The 21,023-nt window shown below is 54.4% G+C and overlaps 1 protein-coding gene across 1 annotated transcript in view; it reads left to right on the plus strand.

Annotated features, from left to right (window-relative positions):
• The first annotated feature begins 4,831 nt into the window (after positions 1 to 4,831).
• Positions 4,832 to 21,023, plus strand: part of TBC1D10A (TBC1 domain family member 10A) — a 55,223-nt gene continuing 39,031 nt past the window's right edge. The window contains exon 1 of the mRNA XM_084648858.1: positions 4,832 to 5,074. Coding sequence (XP_084504984.1) covers positions 4,887 to 5,074 — 188 coding nt within the window. The 5' untranslated portion in view covers positions 4,832 to 4,886. The remainder of the gene's footprint in view (positions 5,075 to 21,023) is intronic.

Below are 21,023 nucleotides of genomic sequence, written 5' to 3' on the forward strand. Positions count from 1 at the left end.
TCCTGGAGTTGAGGCTTTAAGAAAACTTTCAGATATCACAAGACTTGCAGTAAAATCACATGAGTTGGCAACTCTGATTTCCTTATGGTTTACAGTCATTTTGCTGTCAGGTTCTGGTGCATTAACACAAAGCCGCAGTGTTTGGCTTGCCTATACTCTGGGGGGGAATTTTTGCTTGTTAATAGACGAAAAAGCCAATTTCCATTAGATTGTGAAGGGGTGGGGGGAACAGATGGAAACATTTCCAACTGGCTTCAGTTTTGTAAAAGCTTATTTTTAAGCAAAATTTGGGGCCAGATTTGACCTGCCCTTGTGCTTTTAAAGCATCACAACTTTCAGAAACACACTTGTTAATATCAACCCTGCAAGGTTTAGGATGGTCAGAAAGATTGAAGCTTGCTTCACACAGGTGCTTTGAACTTGACCTACCACAGTGGGTTAGGGGAAAGAACCACATAAAGACTAACCTAACTTTGGGCTATAGAAATCCACATGCTCCCAATCACTGGAGTTGCAGTTTTGATTAAAGGACTGTTGTATGTATTAATTCAGCCAATGATTACAGACTCTCTTTGCCCAAGGTCGGGGGGAGGGATGGGAAGGGATCCATGGTGGTGGTTTACTTATAGAGATTCCAAGACCAGAAGGGACCGTTCTGATCATTTCTGACTGCCTGTATCGCACTGGCCAGAGACTTTCACTCTCTGATTCCTGCACTTAGTCCCGGAAATGGAAAGTTCCTTGAATTTGTAAGTTCCCTGTCCAGATCTGGTCCCAGGCACTGATTCTCCACTGCCTTGCACCTTGTGAATCATTCACAGCAGTGTTTCGCAGCCAGCCCCAGCCGTGCCCCCTGAGCAGGCCACGTAACTCCTACACCGGGGCATTGAATCATAGAATCATAGAATATCAGGGTTGGAAGGGACCCCAGAAGGTCATCTAGTCCAACCCCCTGCTCAAAAGCAGGACCCATACCCAATTAAATCATCCCAGCCAGAGCTTTGTCAAGCCTGACCTTAAAAACTTCTAAGGAAGGAGATTCCACCACCTCCCTAGGCAACGCATTCCAGTGCTTCACCACCCTCTTAGTGAAAAAGTTTTTCCTAATATCCAACCTAAACCTCCCCCACTGCAACTTGAGACCATTACTCCTCGTTCTGTCATCTGCTACCATAGAGAACAGTCTAGAGCCATCCTCTTTGGAACCCCCTTTCAGGTAGTTGAAAGCAGCTATCAAATCCCCCCTCATTCTTCTCTTCTGCAGACTAAACAATCCCAGTTCCCTCAGCCTCTCCTCATAACTCATGTGTTCCAGACCCCTAATTATTTTTGTTGCCCTTCGCTGGACTCTCTCCAATTTATCCACATCCTTCTTGAAGTGTGGGGCCCAAAACTGGACACAGTACTCCAGATGAGGCCTCACCAATGTCGAATAGAGGGGAACGATCACGTCCCTCGATCTGCTGGCTATGCCCCTACTTATACATCCCAAAATGCCATTGGCCTTCTTGGCAACAAGGGCACACTGCTGACTCATATCCAGCTTCTCGTCCACTGTCACCCCTAGGTCCTTTTCTGCAGAACTGCTGCCGAGCCATTCGGTCCCTAGTCTGTAGCTGTGCATTGGGTTCTTCCGTCCTAAGTGCAGGACCCTGCACTTATCCTTATTGAACCTCGTCAGATTTCTTTTGGCCCAATCCTCCAATTTGTCTAGGTCCCTCTGTATCCTATCCCTGCCCTCCAGCGTATCTACCTCTCCTCCCAGTTTAGTATCATCTGCAAATTTGCTGAGAGTGCAATCCACACCATCCTCCAGATCATTTATGAAGATGTTGAACAAAACATTGGGGAGCCTCTGCAGCCCCACACAGCTACGTCCCTGGCTTGCTCCCAGCCAGCCACTGTCGCTGGCCCCACTGAGAGGAGGGGAATGGCCTGACTCAAAGTCTGGACACTTCTGCCCCAGCCATCGCATCCCCTGCCAGGTACTTGATTTATGGGGGGAGGAGGGGGCACTAGCAGCTGGCTGCAGCTCTGATCTGTGCTTACAGGACTCCACCTGCACCAGCCCCAGAGCAAAAAGGGTGTACATGGGAGCTCCAATATCCGGCAATCTGCCTCCCCTGGCCCGGGTGTGGGGGAAAGAGAGCACTCAACGCTGTCCTCCCCCTTGCCTGACTTGGGAGCTGTGAGAAAGAGGGGAGCTGTTTAATAGGCCTGGGCCTGTGTGAATGGAAAACCCCCAGTGGATACTAATTAGCAGTTGAGTGGTAGTCTGAGAGTCATAGAAATTGAACCGACTTCTCATATGCAGGGGTAGTCCCTGGAGACCAGGGTGTGGCAGGGCAGAGGAGGGACTTGCTCTGCTGCATGACTCTGGGGGCTCCAGGGCTGGTACCAAAAAACTCAACTTCATAGACTGACTTGAATTCATCTAAGCCATTAGTTTGTAGCCTTTTCCCTGGAGGCACTCAGGCTGGCATCCAATGAGAGCACATGGTACATAGCCACTCCCTGCTCATTTGTGTGTATCTTTTTAATCAGCCCTAGAAGAACTGCTCTAGAGGAGGATACTCTGAACACAAACAAGGACTTTATTCTCTATCAACGACTGTAAATCTTTAAAGGACCTGCTGAACTTTGATCCTAGCCAGGAGTGAATCTTTGTCCGGCAGTTCTCACAAGAGGCCTGGCCTCCAGACAGCAAGGTATCAGTCGGGGAGGACCAGGATTCCAGAGGCTTCTTGGGGTAGGCAAGTTGAGCTTTCCTTACTTGAGACGAGGAGGAATATTGAGGACTCAGGAACAAGACATGAGTCCACTGGAGATAAGGTGAAAGGAAGAGTCTCTCAAGAATGCCATAAGATTTTGGATCTAGGCATTGTTTCTCCTTAACACATCCCTGCTTCCATCCCTTTCCTTCCCTGCCCTACTTTGACTATGTAGTTGTTGGAACTTCTGCTTTTTTGGGGGAGAAGTAGGAATTCCTCTGGCTCCACCCCCTGATTGCCCTTGTACTACCTTCACTCCCCAGTGTTCAGACAGCAGTAAATCCTGCCAGTTTAGGGGGCCTGGGCTGTGAATGGCATTTCTGAACTGATTAAAGGGGTTGCCACAGGATGAGGTATTGTCTGTCAACCCCTCAAAGGCTAAAACTGCAGACAGTGAAATCTCAAGTTCCCCTTCCCTGACTGATGTTTTATGTTCCAACTGGAGTGCTGAACTAGCCTCAGGTCTTCACCTGCCAAGGCCGCAGCTCAGGTTGCCTAGAGACAACATCATGTCAGGTTTCAGAGGAGCAGCCGTGTTACTCTGTAGCCGCAAAAACAAAAGGAAGACTTGTGGCACCTTAGAGATGAACAGGGCCTTTCCTCTGAGTATTTCACAGCATGTTCCAAACCCCAATACTCATTTAGCCTCTCAACAGTCTGGCCAGGCGAACGGGTATTAGAACGAACACATGGCACAGTTAGTGGTGAAGGGCAGCATCCGGGTATCCTGACTCCTGGTCATTTCCCCATCACCGTTCATGGCAGAGTGCAGGTCAGAGCCTGGAATTCAGGGCTCAGCTACTAAGCGTAGGGTGGGGCTGGTTTCCAGGGGTTTCCTTTTCAGAATGTATTTGCTTGTAAAATGCTACTTCTGACAGGAAAGGAGTGAGGCCACTGGGTCTGACCCAAAACCACCTGACCCAAGGAATCACCTCCTCCCCCTTGCCGCCTCCAGTTTCAGCTGGCGGCTCCCTTCCCCCGGCAGTCCCATCCCCTGCTGCTAAACACCTGCCACGTCCCACCCCAGAGGTGGCTGCATTTCAGTGGGGGATGAGAGAAGCTTTTCTGCAGGGGCCCCTGCCCCCCAGCTGTCCCCAGCCCCTCCGGCCCACGCGCCCCCCACAGCTGTCCCCAGCCCCTCCGGCCCACGCGCCCCCCCCAGCTGGCCCCAGCCCCTCCGGCCCACGCGCCCCCCCCCAGCTGGCCCCAGCCCCCCCGGCCCACGCGCCCCCCCGGCCCACGCGCCCCCCCAGCTGTCCCCAGCCCCTCCGACCCACGCGCCCCCCCCAGCTGTCCCCAGCCCCTCCGACCCACGCGCCCCCCCCAGCTGTCCCCAGCCCCTCCGGCCCACGCGCCCCCCACAGCTGGCCCCAGCCCCTCCGGCCCACGCGCCCCCCCGGCCCACGCGCCCCCCCCAGCTGGCCCCGGCCCCTCCGGCCCACGCGCCCCCCCCAGCTGGCCCCAGCCCCTCCGGCCCACGCGCCCCCCCGGCACACGCGCCCCCCCCAGCTGGCCCCGGCCCCTCCGGCCCACGCGCCCCCCCCCCAGCTGGCCCCAGCCCCTCCGGCCCACGCGCCCCCCCGGCCCACGCGCCCCCCCCAGCTGGCCCCGGCCCCTCCGGCCCACGCGCCCCCCCCCAGCTGGCCCCAGCCCCTCCGGCCCACGCGCCCCCCCGGCCCACACGCCCCCCCCAGCTGGCCCCGGCCCCTCCGGCCCACGCGCCCCCCCCAGCTGGCCCCGGCCCCTCCGGCCCACGCGCCCCCCCCAGCTGGCCCCGGCCCCTCCGGCCCACGCCCCCCCCAGCTGGCCCCGGCCCCTCCGGCCCACGCGCCTCCTCTCGCCCCCCCCGCTCGCGGGCAGCCGCAGGAGCCTGGTCGGCCGCGGGCGGACGGAGCGGGGCTGGAGGTTCGTTGATTGACACTCCGCAGTGAGCGATGGGTGCGGGTCCCGCTGAGAGGGACCAATCAGAGTCCGGCAGAGGCGAGCCTTGGTCGCCTACTGGCCGGTAGCGGCTGAGGAGGCGGGTGCCGGGCGGCCAGGCGAGCCCGCCCCCTTGGCGCCGATGGGCGGGGCCGGCGGTCTGTCCCGGGCCGCGCAGGCCGGGGCCGCGGCGGGATGGCGAAGAGCCGCGGGGCGAGCGGGCCGGGCGCGCCCGGGAGCCGCGAGAGCCTGGCCGGGGCCCCAGGGGCGGCGGGTGCCGGGGACGAGCTGAGCTCGCTGGGCTCCGACTCCGAGGCCAACGGCGGGGAGCGGCGCGTGGACAAGTTCGGCTTCATCGTGGGCAGCCAGAGCGCCGAGGGGCCGTGAGTGCCGGGACCCCCCCCGGGCCGGGCCGGGACACCCCCGCCTGTCGGGGCCCCCCCCGGCCTGTCGGGCCCCCCCGGGCCCCCCCAGCCCCCCCGCCTGTCGGGGCCCCCCCACCCCCCCGCCTGTCGGGAACCCCCCCCGGGCCCCCCAGGCCCCCCGCCTGTCGGGGCCCCCCCACCCCCCCGCCTGTCGGGCCCCCCCCCCGGGCCCCCCAGCCCCCCGGCCTGTCGGGGCCCCCCCACCCCCCCGCCTGTCGGGAACCCCCCCCCGGGCCCCCCAGGCCCCCGGCCTGTCGGGCCCCCCCCGGCCTGTCGGGCCCCCCCCGGCCTGTCGGGCCCCCCCCGGCCTGTCGGGCCCCCCCCGGCCTGTCGGGCCCCCCCGGCCTGTCGGGCCCCCCGGCCTGTCGGGCCCCCCGGCCTGTCGGGCCCCCCCCCCGGGCCCCCCGGCCTGTCGGGCCCCCCCCCCCGGGCCCCCCGGCCTGTCGGGCCCCCCCCCCCGGGCCCCCCGGCCTGTCGGGCCCCCCCCCCCGGGCCCCCCGGCCTGTCGGGCCCCCCCCCCCGGGCCCCCCGGCCTGTCGGGCCCCCCCCCCCGGGCCCCCCGGCCTGTCGGGCCCCCCCCCCCGGGCCCCCCGGCCTGTCGGGCCCCCCCCCCCGGGCCCCCCGGCCTGTCGGGCCCCCCCCCCCGGGCCCCCCGGCCTGTCGGGCCCCCCCCCCCGGGCCCCCCGGCCTGTCGGGCCCCCCCCCCCGGGCCCCCCGGCCTGTCGGGCCCCCCCCCCCGGGCCCCCCGGCCTGTCGGGCCCCCCCCCCCGGGCCCCCCGGCCTGTCGGGCCCCCCCCCCCGGGCCCCCCGGCCTGTCGGGCCCCCCCCCCCGGGCCCCCCGGCCTGTCGGGCCCCCCCCCCGGGCCCCCCGGCCTGTCGGGCCCCCCCCCCCGGGCCCCCCGGCCTGTCGGGCCCCCCCCCCCGGGCCCCCCGGCCTGTCGGGCCCCCCCCCCCGGGCCCCCCGGCCCGTCGGGCCCCCCCCCCCGGGCCCCCCGGCCCGTCGGGCCCCCCCCCCGGGCCCCCCGGCCCGTCGGGCTCCCCCCCACTCCGGGCCGGGCCCCCCGACAGCCCCCCGGCCCGTCGGGCTCCCCCCCACTCCGGGCCGGGCCCCCCGACAGCCCCCCGGCCCGTCGGGCTCCCCCCAGCCCCCGCCGCCCCCTGGGGCCCCCCACCCCCCCGGCCTGTCGGGACCCTGGCCGGGCCCCCCCCCACTCCGGGCCGGGCTCCCTCCCCCCCCGGCCTGTCGGGCCCCCCCACCCCGGGCCTGCCGGGGACCCGGGGCCGAGGGGGCACTGACAGCTTTGTGGAAGGGGGGCGCCGTTGCCGGAGGCGGGGGCCATGCCCCCCACTTTTCACTTGGCTGTCGTTGGGGGAGGCCTCCGAGGAGCAGCCGTGTCAGGCTGTACCCGCAGAAAGGACAGGAGGACTCGTGGCGCCTTAGAGACGAGCCCATTGACTTGGGCATAAGCTTCCGTGGGCTACAGCCCGCTGCATGGGGGGAGGGGCAGCGTCCCCCCCCCCGAAGCGTTGGCAGGCGAGGAGCAGCCGCGGAAGAGCCCCCACCCCCAGTTCTGGCACACACACCCCCCCCCGACCCTCCTCTGCAGACTGCCAAAGGCTGCGGGGCAGTGAGCGCTGGCCCGGGGAGAGACCCCGTTCTGCCCCCCCGGGGGGCCTACACCCTGCTCAGCCTCTGCCCTGGGGAGACTCCTGCGGGGAACGCCTTCCTGGACCCCAATAGGACCCGCACGCTGCCCTCAGCATTGTCCTGGGGTGGCTCTGGGTGAGCCTTGCTGCTTCCACACAGGGACCCCAAGCCTGCCTGCACCCCCGAGAAACTCCACTGCATACTGCCTGCATGGCCCTGTGGCCAGCACCCCTCCTGAGCCTGTTCCCCTTTGGTCAGTAGGGAGAAGCCCTCTCCTGGGGGGGTCTGGCTCTGGCCTGGGTTTGGGAAACTGAGGTTCCCTCTGTTCCTGTTCGTGATGGGCAAGGGGGAGGGTGTTACCCCCTCTTGGCAGAGGCAGATGCTGTTGTGGGGGTGTAACTGTGAGGGTTTCTTAGGAAGGGGGTGACCTGTTTGGGGGTGGGGAGCTCATGTCTGACTGGAGGCCATGTAACCCTGGGAAGTGTGAGGGGGGGTAAGTGGCCAGGAGGAAGTTGGGGGGGACGGATGGATGGACATGTAACTGAAGAGTGGGAGGGTGGCTTATGTCTGGCAGGGTCTAACCTCGGAAAGGCCTGGGTGCGAGGTTGGCACAGGCTCCAGGGGAAGGGGCTTGGCACCAAGGTTTGTGGGAAGCTTTCTCTGGGTGCAGAGTAACAGCCGTGTTAGTCTGTATTCGCAAAAAGAAAAGGAGGACTTGTGGCACCTTAGAGACTAACCAATTTATTTGAGCATGAGCTTTCGTGAGCTACAGCTCACTTCATCGGATGCATACCATGGAAACTGCAGCAGACTTTATATATACACAGAGAATATGAAACAATACCTCCTCCCACCCCACTGTCCTGCTGGTAATAGCTTATCTAAAGTGATCATCAAGTTGGGCCATTTCCAGCACAAATCCAGGTTTTCTCACCCTCCAACCCCCCCCCCCACACACACAAACTCACTCTCCTGCTGGTAATAGCCCATCCAAAGTGACAACTCTCTACACAATGTGCATGATAATCAAGGTGGGCCATTTCCTGCACAAATCCAAGTTCTCTCACCCCCCTCCAAAAACACACACACACACAAACTCACTCTCCTGCTGGCAATAGCCCATCCAAAGTGACCACTCTCCAAGTTTAAATCCAAGTTTAACCAGAACGTCTGGGGGCGGGGGGTGGGGGTTAGGAAAAAACAAGGGGAAATAGGCTACCTTGCATAATGACTTAGCCACTCCCAGTCTCTATTTAAGCCTAAATTAATAGTATCCAATTTGCTCATGCTCAAATAAATTGGTTAGTCTCTAAGGTGCCACAAGTACTCCTTTTCTTTCTCTGGGTGATGAAAGCACATACAAATGTCTGCAAAGAAAAGAGTCTGGAGCACATAACAGGAGATAAGTGAGAGCCAGGGGAATAAACAACCACTTCTGGTATTTGGGGAGGAGTGGAAGAGAGTGAACCCCACCCGTCAGCTTCCTTGCCAGCAGAGTGGAGTCGGGCTCTGGGTAGCAGAGAGGGTCTGGGCTGTCTTGTTTCTCAAAGATTGTCCTGGCTTTATTGGAGAGGGGGAGGGCTCTCAGGAGTTTGTCTCAAATCAGAGCACAATCCCAGGACCAACTGGGTGCAAACCTGCTAACTTTCCTGCCTTGCTTCATCATATCCTGGACAAGAGGGAGAGTGGGACACAAAAGGTGTGTGGGGCAGACAGCCCTTGGTTGCCATGATCACAGCTTCACAGCCAGCAAGCTGTTCTTGGCAGCCCTGGCTTATAAAACGGGGAAGTAAAACATCCACGAAGAGTGCATTGGAGGAAGCATTGATCCTATTAACTCTGCAGTGTGCATTTGCAGAGTTTTTCTAGATACCGTACTACAGTGTCTGTACTTTGAGCACGTGTCTCCAATCTATGGCATCACGTCCCCGAGCAGGAAGGGGACAGCCCTTCTGCACAGTTCAGCTGCTCTTGGATGATTATTTGCTTCTAAGCACATTGTTTCTAGAAAAGAGACTGATGAACTGAAGGGAGTTTGGGAAGCACCAAATAAAAGATCAGGGGGCTGAATGAGCTTGGCTGATTGCCCAGAGGAAGGGGTGGAATCCCCAGCTGTTGGGATGTTTTAAAACTAGACTGGACAAAGCACTAACTTGTGGGGAAACATGCTGTAGGGATGAATCCGACACTGGTCTTGTGGTGGTGTAATAGGTGCTTTCAATCCCAGCACCCAGATGGGAGATGGAAAGAGGCTGATTGTGGGTACCTGATTTGAGCTCTGTACTGGAGAGTTTGAGTGATCAGAGCGAGGCCCCTGCAGTTCTACTATGCAGCCCCCCCTTAGTCCTCTAATGTAGAGCTTGAATCAAGCCTGACAGTCATGCACTAAGGCAAGCAGTCTACGTGAGCTGTACCTTGTATCGATGCAGCCCCTCATTCAGGGGAAATTCAGTGCAACTCCCAGTCTATGGGAGCCTCCCAGGACCTGCCTTGGGAGAGAGCATGCCTAACACACAGATGCCGTGAAACCAGCCTGTTGTGGCCCCCATGCTGTGTACTTAGAAGTTGTATGTTAGGGGCACTACCTTTAGGGGGTCTGGAGTTGGCTTGTACTTGGCCTTTCAGGGCAGCTCTTTCAGTCAAAGGATCCTGCTCAGAAAGGATGCAAGTCACTTCCTCTGTCTTGGAGCTGGCACTCCTGCATGGATAGTTGCACTGTGAGGGTCAGTTCCTACCCACAACATCTTGGCAGTGGTTTCCTGAGAATCCCTCTACTAGCGTTTCCTTGGCTATGTTCCTTACTACTTGGGTCTGGGTAACTAGCTGCTTTACTTGCCTTAAAAGGACTGAGTAGATCGCTCCATCTTGCTGAAGGAGCCCACATGTTACCCTGCTGTTTTCCAGGAGGGGACAGTCTCTCATTTCTGACATAGCAGAAATAACTAATAATACTTTGCCCTTTTGTAGCACCTTTCACCTACTCTGCAAACACGACTGGCGCCTTGACACTCCTATAGGGCTGGTAGAATCACATGCATCACATGAGCAGTGTTTTGCCAGCTCTTGTGACACTTGGTGTTTTTCTTAAATCCCCTGCTTCTGGGGTCAGGTGATCACCTGAGAATCTCAGCTTTTGTGTTTTTTTTAAGTCTCTAGGCCAGGGGGTCTCAAACTCAATTTATCTTAGGGCCAGTGCCAGTCCTCAAATCCTCCCAGCAAGCCAATAATGTCACTCAAGCTGCCCAGAACCCACCCAACCCCCCTCCGTCTCCCACCTGTCTAAGGTTCTGGGAGGGAGTTTGGGTGGGGGAGGTGGTCTGGGGTAGGGGATTGGGGTGCAGGCTCTGGGAGGGAGTTTGGGTGCAGAAGGGGTGAGAGGTTGGGCTCTGGGAGGGAGTCTGGGGTGCGAGCTCTGGGAGGGAGTTTGGGTGCTGGGTGCAGGCTCTGGGGTGGGGGTGCAGGCTCTAGAAGGGGAGGAGGGGGGACGGGTGCAGGGTCTGGGAGGGAGTTTAGGAGCGGGAGGGTGTGTGTGGGAAGGGGGTGCAGGCTCTGGGAGGGGTTGGGGGATGCAGCGCTTACCTAGGGCTCCAAGGCCAGCGGGGAGTCTCCGTATGCTACTGCTCCCAGGCACCGTCCCCGCAGCTTCCCATTGGCAACGGGTGCTTGGGGCGGGGGCAGCGCACAGAAACACAGCCCTGCCCCAGGGCTGCAAGGAGGGGCTAGCAGCCAGTGGAGCGAGCAGTGGGGGCATCAGGTGGGGCCAAGGGAGAGACCTGGCCCCAAAACTGCTGGAGCCCCATGGGCCAAACTGAGGAGTTTTGTGAGCCGCAGATGGCCTGCGGCCGCGAGTTGACACCTCTGCTCTAGGCTTTGTGGTTGCGGGGAAGCTTCAAAAGCAGAAGACACAAAAACCCCACAAATGTGCTATTTTTAAAATCTCCTGACTTTTGAGTGCTTAAGGCTGGCAGTGCTGCACGAGGGGTGTGGAGAGCTAGGGCATAGACATTGTGTCTTGCCTGAAGTCACACAAGTGAGTCAGTAGGAGTCGGGAGTTAGAATCCAGGTCCCTGAATGCTTTCTCTGATGCAGTGGGGTCGTGTCACTAATGTCCTTTAACAAAGACTGAAAGATATTGCGTCCGGCGTTTTGTAGGGGTGTGTGGATGCAGTTGGGCTAGCTGGGAGAGTACACAGCTGTGCACTGACTTCTAGGAATCGATAGCTCAGTCACCCGTTGGCTCACTCACTGCCAGTGCCATCCAGTGGATTGATGTTTAACGTTTATGGTCAACATGTAAAGCATCCAGGAGGCTCTGCCTTTCCTGAAGGCTGGCTGCTGTTGCTGGCTGGCATAAGGATGTAACACGGTGGCCCCTGTGGTGTGATGGAGTGAGCTTTAGGGTGGTGGTAACCACACCTCAACTGAATTTTTAGATCTAGCAATGTCGTGCTTGTCTTTGCACCTGATAATGCTTTGCCCAGTTCTGTCAGTCTGAGGAATTCCAAGCCTCTTTATAAACACTATCCAACTTTACTCTTAGGACAGATTCTTCTGCTGGGCTATCTCGGGGCCTCTCCTTCTGCCCCTCTACCCCCACGAACATGATACAGTTCTGTGGTGACCTAGAATCCTATTTTCGACATCTCCGGCTCAAGGCCTCTTTCCAACACACCTCTGAACAACATACTAACCTACAGAGACCTTGCTACCAAGACTACAAAAAGAAGGATTCTGGGTGGACTCCTCCTGAAGGTTGAAACAGCAGACTGGACTTCTACATAGAGTGCTTCCGCTGACGTGCACGGGCTGAAATTGTGGAAAAGCAGCATCACTTGCCCCATAACCTCTGAGGCTGTGGATGGCAGAACACAATGCCATCCACAGCCTCAGAAACAACTCTGACATCAAAAAGGCTGACAAAGGATGTGCCATCATCATCATGAATAGGTCAGAATATGAACAGGAGGCTGCTAGACAGCTCTCCAGCACCACTTTCTACAAGCCATTACCCTCTGATCCCACTGAGGGTTACCAAAAGAAACTACACCATTTGCTCAAGAAACTCCCTGAAAAAGCACAAGATCAAATCCGCACAGACACACCCCTGGAACCCTGACCTGAGGTATTCTATCTGCTACCCAAGATCCATAAATATGGAAATCCTGGACGCCCCATCATCTCAGGCATTGGCACCCTGACAGCAGGATTGTCTGGCTATGTAGACTCCCTCCTCAGGCCCTGCGCTACGAGCACTCCCAGCTATCTTCAAGACACCACTGACTTCCTGAGGAAACTACAATCCATCGATGACAGGTTTCAGAGTAACAGCCGTGTTAATCTGTATTCGCAAAAAGAAAAGGAGTACTTGTGGCACCTTACAGACTAACCAATTTATTTGAGCATGAGCTTTTGTGAGCTACAGCTCACTTCATCAGAGCTGTAGCTCATGAAAGCTTATGCTCAAATAAATTGGTTAGTCTCTAAGGTGCCACAAGTACTCCTTTTCTTTTTGCGAATCCATCGGTGATCTTCCTGAAAACACCATCCTGGCCACTATGGATGTAGAAGCTGTCTACACCAACATTCCACACAAAGATGGACTACAAGCCATCAAGAACACTATCCCCGATAATGTCACGGCTAACCTGGTGGCTGAACTTTGTGACTTTGTCCTTACCCATAACTACTTCACATTTGGGGACAATGTATACCTTCAAATCAGCGGCACTGCTATGGGTACCCACATGGCCCCACAGTATGCCAACATTTTTATGGCTGACTTAGAACAACGCTTCCTCAGCACTCGTCCCCTAAAGCCCCTACTCTACTTGTGCTACACTGATGACATCTTCATCTGGACCCATGGAAAAGAAGCCCTTGAGAAATTCCACCATGATTTCAACAATTTCCATCCCACCATCAACCTCAGCATGGCCCAGTCCACACAAGAGATCCACTTCCTGGACACTACGGTGCTAATAAGCAAAGGTCACATAAACACCACCCTCTACCGGAAACCTACTGACCGCTATTCCTTCCTACATGCCTCCAGCTTTCACCCAGACCACACCACCCGATCCATTGTCTACTGCCAAGCTCTACGATACAACCGCATTTGCTCCAACCCCTCAGACAAACACCTACAAGATCTCTATCAAGCATTCTTACAACTACAATACCCACCTGCGGAAGTGAAGAAACAGATTGACAGAGCCAGAAGAGTTCCCAGAAGTCACCTACTGCAGGACAGGCCCAACAAAGAAAATAACAGAACACCACTAGCCATCACCTTCAGCCCCCAACTAAAACCCCTCCAATGCATCATCAAGGATCTACAACCTATCCTAAAGGACGACCCATCACTCTCACAGATCTTGGGAGATAGACCAGTCCTTGCTTACAGACCGCCCCCCAACCTGAAGCAAATACTCACCAGCAACCACACAACAGAACCACTAACCCAGGAACCTATCCTTGCAACAAAGCCTGTTGCCAACTGTGCCCACATATCTATTCAGGGGACACCATCTTAGGGCCTAATCACATCAGCCACACTATCAGAGGCTCGTTCACCTGCACATCTACCAAGGTGATATACGCCATCATGTGCCAGCAATGCCCCTCTGCCATGTACATTGGTCAAACTGGACAGTCTCTATGTAAAAGCATAAGTGGACACAAATCAGATGTCAAGAATTATAATGTTCAAAAACCAGTTGGAGAACACTTCAATCTCTCTGGTCACTCAATTACAGACTAAAAGTAGCAATTCTTCAACAAAAAAACTTGAAAAACAGATTCCGCCGAGAGACTGCTTAATTGGAATTAATTTGCAAACTGGATACAATTAACTTAGGCTTGAATAGAGACTGGGAGTGAATGGGTCATTACACAAAGTAAAACTATTTCCCCATGGAATCATGGAGCAGGTCCTCAAGGAATCAATCCTGAAGCACTTGCATGAGAGGAAAGTGATCAGGAACAGTCAGCATGGATTCACCAAGGGAAGGTCATGCCTGACTGATCTAATCGCCTTCTAGGATGAGATTACTGGTTCTGTGGATGAAGGGAAAGCAGTGGATGTATTGTTTCTTGACTTTAGCAAAGCTTTTGACACGGTCTCCCACAGTATTCTTGTCAGCAAGTTAAAGTACGGGCTGGATGAATGCACTATAAGGTGGGTAGAAAGTTGGCTAGATTGTCGGGCTCAACGGATAGTGATCAATGGCTCCATGTCTAGCTGGCAGCCAGTATCAAGTGGAGTGCCCCAGGGGTCGGTCCTGGGGCCGGTTTTGTTCAACATCTTCATAAATGATCTGGAGGATGGTGTGAATTGCACTCTCAGCAAAATTGCTGATGATACTAAACTGGGAGGAGTGGTAGATACGCTGGAGGGCAGAGATAGGATACAGAGGGACCTAGACAAATTGGAGGATTGGGCCAAAAGAAATCTGATGAGGTTCAATAAGGATAAGTGCAGGGTCCTGCACTTAGGACGGAAGAACCCAATGCACAGCTACAGACTAGGGACCGAATGGCTAGGCAGCAGTTCTGCGGAAAAGGACCTAGGGGTGACAGTGGACAAGAAGCTGGATATGAGTCAGCAGTGTGCCCTTGTTGCCAAGAAGGCCAATGGCATTTTGGGATGTATAAGTAGGGGCATAGCCAGCAGATCGAGGGACGTGATCGTTCCCCTCTATTCGACATTGGTGAGGCCTCATCTGGAGTACTGTGTCCAGTTTTGGGCCCCGCACTACAAGAAGGATGTGGATAAATTGGAGAGAGTCCAGCGAAGGGCAACAAAAATAATTAGGGGACTGGAACACATGAGTTATGAGGAGAGGCTGAGGGAATTGGGATTGTTTAGTCTGCAGAAGAGAAGAATGAGGGGGGATTTGATAGCTGCTTTCAACTACCTGAGAGGTAGTTCCAGAGAGGATGGTTCTAGACTATTCTCAGTGGTAGAAGAGGACAGGACAAGGAGTAATGGTCTCAAGTTGCAATGGGGGAGGTTTAGGTTGGATATTAGGAAAAACTTTTTCACTAGAAGGGTGGTGAAACACTGGAATGCATTACCTAGGGAGGTGGTAGAATCTCCTTCCTTAGAAGTTTTTAAGGTCAGGCTTGACAAAGCCCTGGCTGGGATGATTTAATTGGGGATTGGTCCTGCTTTGAGCAGGAGGTTGGACTAGATGACCTCCTGAGGTCCCTTCCAACCCTGATATTCTATGATTCTATGTTCCCCCCCCAACTGTTCTTCACACGTTCTTGTCAGCTGCTGGAAATGGCCCACCTTGATCACTACAAAAGGTTTTCTCTCCTCCCCCCCCCCCCCCCCAGCTCTCCTGCTGGTAATAGCTCATCTTAAGTGACAGGTTTCAGAGTAACAGCCGTGTTAGTCTGTATTCACAAAAAGAAAAGGAGTACTTGTGGCACCTTAGAGACTAACCAATTTATTTGAGCATGAGCTTTCGTGAGCTACAGCTCACTTCATCGGATGCATCTGATGAAGTGAGCTGTAGCTCACGAAAGCTCATGCTCAGATATATTGGTTAGTCTCTAAGGTGCCACAAGTACTCCTTTTCTTTCATCTTAAGTGATCACTGTCCTTACAGTGTGTATGGTAACACCCATTGTTTCATGTTTTGTGTATATAAATCTCCTCACTGTATTTTCCACTGAATGCATCCGATGAAGTGAGCTGTAGCTCACGAAAGCTTATGCTCAAATAAATTTGTCTCTAAGATGCCACAAGTCCTCCTTTTCTTTTTGCAAATACAGACTAACATGGCTGCCACTCTGAAACCTTTATAAACACTGATGGACTAAGCCACACGTTGCCCCTGTGAGGTTGTATTCCTTCTGACAACTGTGCAAATGGATGGTTTAACGTGCCCAAGATTACAGAACCAGGCATACATCCTAGGCACCTGACCCCAGACCTGTACTTTAACCATTAGATCCCGTCCTTCCTTGCAAATGATTTAAGGGATATGTGAGACTTAGTGAAGCTTCAGTGGTAGCTCTGTTGTGGCTGGTATTATTGTGCGGACAGTGCTCCCAAGTTGCAATGCAAAGAAGGGCCGAGCCTTGAAAAGATGGAGAGGGAGAAGCTGGGAGATCTTCACAGGCTGTGAAGGAGAAGGCATTCTCGCCCTAGGGGGTGGGACTCTACAGGAACAGAGGAGGTGGCTCCTACATGTGAAGATGGAGCGAGCTCAGGGAGGGTCTTAACAGTAAAGTATAGGCCCTGTGGGAGGAAGCTGAGAATAGAGGAGGCTTCTGTTAAATTTTAAATAATTTCAAGGCCTGAGTGTTCCCCTTCCATCCAGTGATGGCAGCTTCTGGTTACCTTGAGACCTGTTTTGAATTCTGAGCACTAGATGGTTGTGCATTTTTGGCCATAGTGTAATTGGGGAAACTGTCCTATCTTCTGGTTCCCATAGGTGCTCGCTTTCTGTGAGGGGAACGGAACATCTGTAGCTGTTGTAAGAGCCAGAGGTTATTTGAAGTGATCCAGAAGAGCTGCAGTAACGGGGAAGCGGACTGTCAGGGCTCCCAACTGCAGAAGAAAGATTCCATGAGCCGGCTCCCTGGCTGAACCCCCCTCCCCCCAACTCCTGCAGCTGATCTACCACTAGGAAGTCTGGCTGCTTAACTCTGACTCGGCTTTCTTTAGGAGCTGCTCAAACTTTGCCCGGCTGAGGGGCAGCAGTGACAGCTTGCTGGGAGCCCAAAGGCTGCACTGAGTTGGTATAGAACAGGCTAGATTCTCTCCTGTTTAGCAGAGATGCACGCCGTATCCCAGCATGCACTGTGACCTCGCTCATGGCGGAGTGTTGCAGGCTGTGGGCCCCACCTCTTGTAGAGATGGAATGGCCCTGACTGGGCTGTAGAACTGTAAGGAATGTGCTCTGTCTCCCCCACTCTAATTGGAATCCGGTTTTGCAGCATGGTTGCTTCCAGAGTTATTTCTATGGCGACACCCAGAGAAAGTGAGCGGGGCCGGGTGTGTTAGCTGTGACCTCATTTGGGGCAGGAGTGGAAACTGCAACATGTTCCTCTAGCTGGCTGCGTAGCTAACTGTGATTGGCACCCTTGTAATTTGTGGGCATGAGATGAGCCGCTAGTAGCCCATTTGTTTTGTGCCGCTGCACCGTTGCTGCTGATGGGGTTGATAGTGGGTCAGCGAGAGGGCCCATCTAGCTTGGCACAGTCAGCAGCTTGGGTGTCTCGTAAGGTTGTTTCACTCCTTTGTGCGAGTTATTCCTTAGAACTCTGAACATGAGTGTAAAGTTCTCTAAAATGCCAGGCAGTGCAGTCTAGTGGGTAGAGCTGGGACCCTCAGGTTCTCGTCCATGTTCTGCCACAGATTCACTGGCTTGTGAAAATCACTGCTGTATGCCTGTTTCCCCATCTGTAAAATGGAGGTATAGGTGTCCTCTTGAACAGTAAAGGCATGCCTAATACCCACACATCAGCCTTGATGTAGTAATGGGGGGGAAAGGTGTCTCATGGCCTTTTTTTTTTTTTTTTTTATAGCAGAAGCCCATTCGATCCTTTTCCTCTTGTAAAGGGAATCCTGGTGCAATGCTGCTGTGATTGTGTGCCTGTAGGAGGGTGACAGGTTTCAGAGTAACAGCCGTGTTAGTCTGTATTCGCAAAAAGAAAAGGAGTACTTGTGGCACCTTAGAGACTAACCAATTTATTTGAGCATGAGCTTTCGTGAGCTACAGCTCACTTCATCGGATGCATGCCGTGGAAACTGCAGCAGACATTATATACACTCAGAGATCATGAAACAATACCTCCTCCCACCCCACTCTCCTGCTGGTAATAGCTTATCTAAAGTGATCATCAAGTTGGGCCGTTTCCGGCACAAATCCAGGTTTTCTCACCTTCTGCCGCGCCCCCCCCCCCCCACAAACTCACTCTCCTGCTGGTAATAGCCCATCCAAAGTGACAACTCTCTTCACAATGTGTATGATAATCAAGGTGGGCCATTTCCTGCACAAATCCAGGTTCTCTCACCCCCCCCCCCTTTTTTTCCCGGGGACACACACACACACAAACTCACTCTCCTGCTGGCAATAGCTCATCCAAACTGACCACTCTCCAAGTTTAACCAGAACGTCTGGGGGGGGAGTGGGGGTAGGAAAAAACAAGGGGAAATAGGCTACCTTGCATAATGACTTAGCCACTCCCAGTCTCTATTTAAGCCTAAATTAATAGTATCCAATTTGCAAATGAATTCCAATTCAGCAGTTTCTCGCTGGAGTCTGGATTTGAAGTTTTTTTGTTTTAAGATAGCGACCTTCATGTCTGTAATCGCGTGACCAGAGAGATTGAAGTGTTCTCCGACTGGTTTATGAATGTTATAATTCTTGACATCTGATTTGTGTCCATTTATTCTTTTACGTAGAGACTGTCCAGTTTGACCAATGTAAATGGCAGAGGGGCATTGCTGGCACATGATGGCATATATCACATTGTTGGATGTGCAGGTGAACGAGCCTCTGATAGTGTGGCTGATGTTATTAGGCCCTATGATGGTGCCCCTGAATAGATATGTGGGCACAGTTGGCAACGGGCTTTGTTGCAAGGATAAGTTCCTGGGTTAGCGGTTCTGTTGTGTGGTATGTGGTTGTTGGTGAGTATTTGCTTCAGGTTGCGGGGCTGTCTGTCGGCAAGGACTGGCCTGTCTCCCAAGATTTGTGAGTGTGTTGGGTCATCCTTCAGGATAGGTTGTAGATCCTTAATAATGCGTTGGAGGGATTTTAGTTGGGGGCTGAAAGTGATGGCTAGTGGCGTTCTGTTATTTTCTTTGTTAGGCCTGTCCTGTAGTAGGTGACTTCTGGGAACTCTTCTGGCTCTATCAATCTGTTTCTTCACTTCTGCAGGTGGGTATTGTAGTTGTAAGAATGCTTGATAGATATCTTGTAGGTGTTTGCCTCTGTCTGAGGGGTTGGAGCAAATACGGTTGTATCGCAGAGCTTGGCTGTAGACGATGGATTGTGTGGTGTGGTCAGGGTGAAAGCTGGAGGCATGTAGGTAGGAATAGCGGTCAGTAGGTTTCTGGTATAAGGTGGTATTTATGTGACCATTGTTTATTAGCACTGTAGTTTCCAGGAAGTGGATCTCTTGTGTGGACTGGACCAGGCTGAGGTTGATGGTGGGATGGAAGTTGTTTGAAATCATGGTGGAATTCCTCAAGGGCTTCTTTTCCATGGGTCCAGATGATGATGATGTCATCAATATAGCGCAAGTAGAGTAGGGGCTTTAGGGGACGAGAGCTGAGGAAGCGTTGTTCTAAATCAGCCATAAAAATGTTGGCATACTGTGGGGCCATGCGGGTACCTACAGCAGTATACATTGTCCCCTGAAGGTATACATTGTCCTCAAGTGTTAAATAGTTGTGAGTGAGGACAAAGTCACAAAGTTCAGCCACCAGGTTAGCCGTGACATTATCGGGGATAGTGTTCTTGACGGCTTGTAGTCCATCTTTGTGTGGAATGTTGGTGTAGAGGGCTTCTACATCCATAGTGGCCAGGATGGTGTTATCAGGAAGATCACCGATGGATTGTAGTTTCCTCAGGAAGTCAGTGGTGTCTCGAAGGTAGCTGGGAGTGCTGGTAGCGTAGGGCCTGAGTTGGGAGTCTACATAACCAGACAATCCTGCTGTCAGGGTGCCAATGCCTGAGATGATGGGGCGCCCAGGATTTCCAGGTTTATGGATCTGGTTAAACTTGGATTTAAACTTGGAGAGTGGTCAGTTTGGATGAGCTATTGCCAGCAGGAGAGAGAGTTAGTGTGTGTGTGTGTGTCCCTGGGAAAAGGGGGGGGGGTGAGAGAGCCTGGATTTGTGCTGGAAATGGCCCACCTTGATTACCATGCACATTGTAGGGAGAGTGGTCACTTTGGATGAGCTATTACCAGCAGGAGAGTGAGTTTGTGTGTGTGGTTTTTGGAGGGGGTGAGGGGGTGAGAGAACCTGGATTTGTGCTGGAAATGGCCCAACTTGATGATCACTTTAGATAAGCTATTACCAGCAGGAGAGTGGGGTGGGAGGAGGTATTGTTTCATGATCTCTGTGTGTATATAATGTCTGCTGCAGTTTCCACGGTATGCATCCGATGAAGTGAGCTGTAGCTCACGAAAGCTCATGCCCAAATAAATTGGTTAGTCTCTAAGGTGCCACAAGTACTCCTTTTCTTTTTGCGAATACAGACTAACACGGCTGTTACTCTGAAACCTGTCTTAGGGCTCTTGTGCCTCTCCTGCATCCCCTGCTCATGACTGATGGCATTCTCGCATGCAGTTCCTGTTTCCATACAGGGAGCTTTCTCTGCTTGTGGCATGTCGTTGAATTCCAGTAACTGGTTTCTGTTTCTGTTAATCCGCTTCAGCTAATGCTTTGTTTTCCTGGTCCTTGGCCCTCCCTTTGGCGCAGCCTTGGCCCTGTGTTTCTGACTTGCTGGTCCTGACTTGCTGGGATTGTGGGTGCGAAAGGACTGACGTCAATCCAAAGCTATTTGTGTTAGTTTCCGGGGCTAAGATGCAGTAATCCAAATAGTTGGGAACAACTCACGGGGTCTTTGCTTTTTGAGATGGGGGATATTTGGTCTTCATCGTGTTCTCCCCTTCAGATCCCCGCCTGCAGCCTTTAGGATCTCTGGAGATGCTTCCCACCTATCCTCATGCTGCTCCTTCAGTCAGTGTCTTTTGTGGGGGTGTGAGGGGCTTACTCCTCAGGGAAGGAGCTGCTGCCTCTGCCACATGCTGTGGGAGCAGCAATACAGGACCCTGGGCTGGTGCATGGCAGCATTTTATGGACAGGCTCCTCTGCCATTCCAGCACATCTCGGTGAGAGGGGATTGCCCTAGCTTGTAAAGGGAAGCTTGGCTCTGGGTAGTGTAATCCCTCTTGGAGGCGGGGGGAATCCTTGTGCGGGTGCTGGCATGGAGTCAGGGCAAAGGCTGATTCTTAAACCATCCAACCAACAGCTGCCAGGTCACACTGACCTGTCCCTTCTCATGTGCCCATCCCCATGGAGTCAGGGCTGTGCAAGGACCCTTAGTTCTTTCCAGGAACAGAGCTCCCCTCCCCCACAAATGAATGCTTTTTAAGAGAATTCTAATAGAGGTGGCTCACTTCTCCTGTGTAGCTGCCATGTTGCGAAGGGCTGGCAGTGGGGAGCTGGCATTATGCATGGTAAGGAGCACTCGCAGGCAAGTTAGCCCGGGTCAGAGGCTAATGGTT

The sequence above is a fragment of the Lepidochelys olivacea genome (assembly GCF_965140295.1).
Source record: "Lepidochelys olivacea isolate rLepOli2 genome assembly, chromosome: 15".
NCBI classification, from domain to species: domain Eukaryota; kingdom Metazoa; phylum Chordata; order Testudines; family Cheloniidae; genus Lepidochelys; species Lepidochelys olivacea.